At 55.5% G+C, this 5,151-nt stretch overlaps 1 protein-coding gene across 1 annotated transcript; it reads right to left on the minus strand.

The window, feature by feature from the left end:
- Positions 1-2,093: 2,093 nt before the first annotated feature.
- ACTA1 (actin alpha 1, skeletal muscle) lies at positions 2,094-4,895 on the minus strand. Its single transcript, XM_019754792.3, has 7 exons — positions 4,767-4,895; positions 3,834-3,974; positions 3,403-3,727; positions 3,099-3,260; positions 2,816-3,007; positions 2,540-2,721; positions 2,094-2,462 (listed from the first exon to the last, which is right to left on the minus strand). Exons 2-7 carry the CDS (start codon positions 3,960-3,962, stop codon positions 2,319-2,321), a joined length of 1,134 nt encoding a protein of 377 aa, XP_019610351.1. The 5' UTR covers positions 3,963-3,974; positions 4,767-4,895; the 3' UTR covers positions 2,094-2,318.
- Between the last annotated feature and the right edge of the window lie 256 nt (positions 4,896-5,151).

A 5,151-nucleotide genomic window follows, 5' to 3' on the forward strand; every position in this document is an offset into this window, starting at 1 on the left:
AGGAGAGTAGGAAAGAGATAGAACACTAATAAAATGTAGATGTTTGTTTTCAGAGAAGTGTCAGAAAAGGAAAGGTAATTTTTATATCTGGCAGATTTCCAGTGAAATCACACAATTCTTATTGTTTGCATGTTTTCAGTAAAAGAGTAATCGCAAAGACGGTGCTTGAGGAAATGCTATCAGATTATATTGAAAACTCTGTCAGTGCCAAAATACCATGAATCATTTAAAGGTTATGATCACAGGAGAACTGGGTCATGACCTCCTTTCAAGCCTTATTTGAATCTTAATCAAGTGATGTGGAGTTAGGGTTAAAAAATGTTTAACATGAAGAAACTAAGAACCTTAATAAAAATCTAAAATGCTTATGCTGTTGTTACATATTTTGCCATGCGCACTTTTTCCCCCAAACTTGTGAGGGAAAAATAAGGATGCGCATTATACACGGGTGGTACTAATTCTGTATCTATATAAATGTTTTTAATTCTTTTATTTATGCTTATAAGTTAAAAATGTAGCTCTATAAATCAATAACGATATCCGTATGCAAAATAATACCCTGGAATACGATAATCAGTTTTGTTGAATTTACGATGAACTTGCAACGAAGAGTTCTTGGCCTTCTATGATGCATGAATATCATAAATTTGTTACTGTTACATAAAATTTCTTGTACCTTGTATCTGTTCTTGTGTTTTGTAATTATTTGTTACATAAAATTTCTTGTACCATAATATTAAAAAATAAATGCTAAAATTCCTTTATAATACAAAAAACAACTAAATATAAACAAATAAAAATTTGAATTAAAAAAATAAAATAAAAGAGTTTTTTCCCTGAAAGTTTGGGCCAAAAACGTGGGTGCGCATTATACACAGGAGCACATTCTACACTGCAAAATACGGTATATTTTTTTAAATATTTAACATGAAAGTTAGCTGACTCATGTAATTCTGACATTTTTCCAGGCTGCTGGGTACATGACTTATTCAGGCTGTGCATGTGTGTTGTGTTTGCTCAGATATACCTATGTTTGTTTAGTACGTATGAGCCATAAAAGCTACATTCCTCTGAAAGACTAGAATTAGCCCTGGGAGGGGCAATAATACATGGTTTTTCAGTGCCGATGGCATCATATACTTGTTTTATTAAAAATGTTAACTTCTACTGAATGGTTGATTCTCTTGATATCTGGATTTGGCCGTTTTCCAACCTTGGAGGCCTCAAAGATTTCTGAAGCTTTTCAATATGCCATGAAAGGAGGAAATAAACATATGGTGAGGCGGCATATAACATAGCTGTTGTTGATTCTACTTATACATTTATTTCAAAGGGGTTTATTATCTTTTTTGAGTCAGAATCTATTTAGGGACACTGCTCTTAGGAATCTTGACTAGGAAACATTATATACTGTGCTGTCCCACAGAAAGTCAAACTCTTTAATATACCTCGTGCCTTAAAACAGTGTTTACTCCGCTTTGCCCAGTGCCGGTCTCACCTGCCGTGACTCCGGACACTTCCTTGCTGGCCGGCCTCAGTGCCGCACACGCTGACCGCTTTCCCGACGCCCTTCCTCGCCCTCCTCCCACCTCTGGGCGCCGCCCTTCCCGGCCCCACCCTGAAAGGGGCGTTTCTTAGGCTCCATCACCCGGCACGAAGCCGAGGAGTCACCAATTGAGAAGTGGTTGTCTTCACTTACAAATGAAAACGGGTTCATTCAATGCAGAACACAGCCCTTTCGTTTAGATTTGTCGAGATTACGCGGGGAAGCCTGGCTTAACAAGGAAAGCCTGCGGTAGGTGAGGCGGGAAGGAGCTCCGGGTACGGCTCCGGGCCAGCACCACGGTCAGCGCCCCGGCTTGGGCTGGCGGGGACCGGAACTGGCTGGCGCGGTGCGCAGGGACCAGAACCAGCACACACCAGGGCCAGGCGGGACCCCCGCTCGCCAGTGCTCGGCAACGGATGCGATCCCAGTGGGGAGTCTTAACTAAGGGCTGGTAAGGAGCGCGCTCGGGAGCATTGTGACAGCTTCGTGCCTTGTCCCCGCCGCTCCCGCCCAGGCAAATAAACGCAACAAACAACTTGACGCAGCATCACAGAATGGCGGGGTTTAATGCTTCAAGTTTCCCATCTCCTTCCACAGGGCTTTGTTTTAAAAATAGCAAAATGAGGTAAATAAGTTAATGTATGTACACGTTATAAACACTGTGTCGCTTTGCGGCCGCAGCAACCGGAGTTGTTAGAGAGCCAGTGGCTGCGCCGCGCTGGAGCAGGTGTGTCGTCCTGGGGAGAATTCGCACGCTATGGGGGCGCGGGGTCTAGAAGCATTTGCGGTGCACGATGGACGGGCCGGCCTCGTCGTACTCCTGCTTGGTGATCCACATCTGCTGGAAGGTGGACAGCGACGCCAGGATGGAGCCGCCGATCCACACCGAGTACTTGCGCTCCGGCGGGGCGATGATCTGCAAGACAGCGCGTCAGGTGGGGGCGGCGGCCCGGGACGCGGGGCGCGGGGCGCGGGGACAGGGCTGCCGCCTACCTTAATCTTCATGGTGCTGGGGGCCAGCGCCGTGATCTCCTTCTGCATGCGGTCAGCGATCCCGGGGTACATGGTGGTCCCTCCCGACATGACGTTGTTGGCGTACAGGTCCTTCCTGATGTCGATGTCACACTTCATGATGCTATTGTAGGTGGTCTCGTGGATGCCCGCCGACTCCATGCCTGGGGGCAGCAGGGCGAACGTGAGCAGGCGCGCGGGGCGGCTGGGACGCGCGGGGACGCACGGCGGGGACGCGCGGGGACGTGCGGGGCTCACCGATGAAGGACGGCTGGAAGAGCGTCTCCGGGCAGCGGAAGCGCTCGTTGCCGATGGTGATGACCTGCCCGTCGGGCAGCTCGTAGCTCTTCTCCAGGGAGGAGGAGGAGGCGGCCGTCGCCATCTCGTTCTCGAAGTCCAGGGCCACGTAGCACAGCTTCTCCTTGATGTCGCGCACGATCTCGCGCTCGGCTGCGGGGGACAGGGACGGGAGAGGCGCCCTCAGTGCGGGGCTCCGGGGATCGCCGCACCCCGCCCGCCCAGGGTGCTGCGGGCCGCGCACCTGTGGTCACGAAGGAATAGCCACGTTCGGTGAGGATCTTCATTAGGTAGTCGGTGAGGTCGCGGCCCGCCAGGTCCAGGCGCATGATGGCGTGAGGCAGGGCGTAGCCCTCATAGATGGGCACGTTGTGGGTGACGCCGTCGCCGGAGTCTAGCACGATGCCTGCGCGGGGGCAGGGCGGGAACCGGGCGGGGACTGAGCGGCCTCCCACGCCTTGGCACCCGGCGCGGACGCAGCAGGCCGGCTCTCGGGCGGGAGCGCGCCGGGGGGCGGGGCGGGGCGGGGCTCGGCTGCGGGCACTTACCGGTGGTACGGCCGGAGGCGTAGAGGGACAGCACGGCCTGGATGGCCACGTACATGGCGGGCACATTGAAGGTCTCAAACATGATCTGGGTCATTTTCTCGCGGTTGGCCTTGGGGTTCAGGGGGGCCTCGGTGAGCAGGGTGGGGTGCTCCTCGGGGGCCACGCGCAGCTCGTTGTAGAAGGTGTGGTGCCAGATCTTCTCCATGTCGTCCCAGTTGGTGATGATGCCGTGCTCGATGGGGTACTTCAGGGTCAGGATGCCTCTCTTGCTCTGAGCCTCGTCTCCCACGTACGAGTCCTTCTGTCCCATACCTACCATGACGCCCTGCGGACCCAAGACACCACGCACTCGTTAACGCGGCTCAAGACGGCGCGCGGCTGGGCTACGCGGGAACCCCGGCCCCGCCCCCTCCGCGGAGGCGCAGCCTGACCTGGTGGCGAGGGCGGCCCACGATGGACGGAAACACAGCTCTAGGGGCGTCATCGCCGGCGAAGCCGGCTTTCACCAGGCCGGAGCCATTGTCGCACACGAGGGCGGTGGTCTCGTCTTCGTCACACATGGTGTTTGGTTTCTGCAAGGACAGAAAGGCGGTGAAGACGCACCCTGCGTCAGCTCAGGAGGCCCCGCGGGCTTCAGCGCTCTCCGTGCCCCGGGACTTATGGACACCCCCAGTCCAAGACGTGAGCATCAGGGCAGGGGAGCGGCCAAAGGGGCCGTTTCCTAGCTTCCCAAGCTTCGCTCCCCAGACTCAGGGCTGTGCTGTGCCTGGGAGAGGGGCTCAGGGTCGTCGAGACCCCACTGAGAATTTTTCCACCCCGGGAACCCAGGGGCACAGTGTCCCCTGAGACGGTTGAACGCAAGATCGTGTCCTTCGCTGCAGTCCACCCGCTGCAAGAGCCAGGTGCTAGCGCCCACCCCTCCGCACCCTGGGGGCCTCACCTAGAGATATAGGGCCTGGGTACCGACTCGCTGGGTGAGTGTGAGGGTGGAAGGAGCCCGTGGGAAGGGCTGTGGGCGCCATCCAGGGAGGAATGGCTTATTCTGGAGCCCCACGACATTCCAGACTCACAACCGAGGGAGTAGTGGCCCTGGCTGTCGCTTGGCTCTGGCGCTCAGTTGGGAGAGAATTGCACTCGGGAGGACTAAAACAAAACCTTTCATGTACCTGGGCATATACTAAATGCCAGGTAGAACAGCCTAAAGGCAGGATATATTTCAAGACGTTTTCAAAAGCCCGTTGTCTGGTGCCGCCTCTTTAAGGCGCGTGTGGCTCTGGGGACCCAAGCGCAGGGCGCAGACGTGGAGCTGATCAAGTGAGTCAGTTGGACCCTGTTCCCCTATCACCTCCCAACTCCCGCCCTACCTGGGCGGGTGGCTACACCTGCTGCTCTCCGGGTTGGGCCCTGGTCGCCGCGGGAGGGAAGCGAGGCTTCTCTCGGCGCTGTCCGCTGCGGTGGCCTATGGTCCCCCGTTCAGGTTTTATATAGCCCGTGGGCGCTACCCCCACGCCGGCCCGCAGGAATGTCTCTCCCCTTGTCGAGCCATATTTGGGTGTTGGACACTAGAGACCCCTCCTCCGGCCGGTTCGCGGCCCGGGGCCCCTATGCTGACCAAAGAAGGAGCGGCCTGGCCGGGACCCAGGTAACGCGGGCCGGGCCGTATATGGAGCGTTTCCCGGGCGGGTCGGCCCCTCCCTACCCGGCCCAGTGGACTGTGCGCCTGCGATCCCGGCGCTGCACCTGTCCGCT

This window comes from Rhinolophus sinicus, chromosome 6 (genome assembly GCF_057876585.1).
Source record: "Rhinolophus sinicus isolate RSI-liver-muscle chromosome 6, RSI-T2T, whole genome shotgun sequence".
Taxonomy (NCBI): Eukaryota; Metazoa; Chordata; class Mammalia; order Chiroptera; family Rhinolophidae; genus Rhinolophus; species Rhinolophus sinicus.

Excerpts from the sequence above, each read along its gene's own strand:
- ACTA1 (XM_019754792.3), bottom strand. The coding sequence starts at position 3,962 with ATGTGTGACGAAGACGAGACCACCGCCCTCGTGTGCGACAATGGCTCC. Across the intron at positions 3,008-3,098 it reads CTATTCCTTCGTGACCACAG|CCGAGCGCGAGATCGTGCGC; the intron begins GTGCGCGGCCCG and ends TGTCCCCCGCAG. Across the intron at positions 2,463-2,539 it reads CCAGCACCATGAAGATTAAG|ATCATCGCCCCGCCGGAGCG; the intron begins GTAGGCGGCAGC and ends GCTGTCTTGCAG.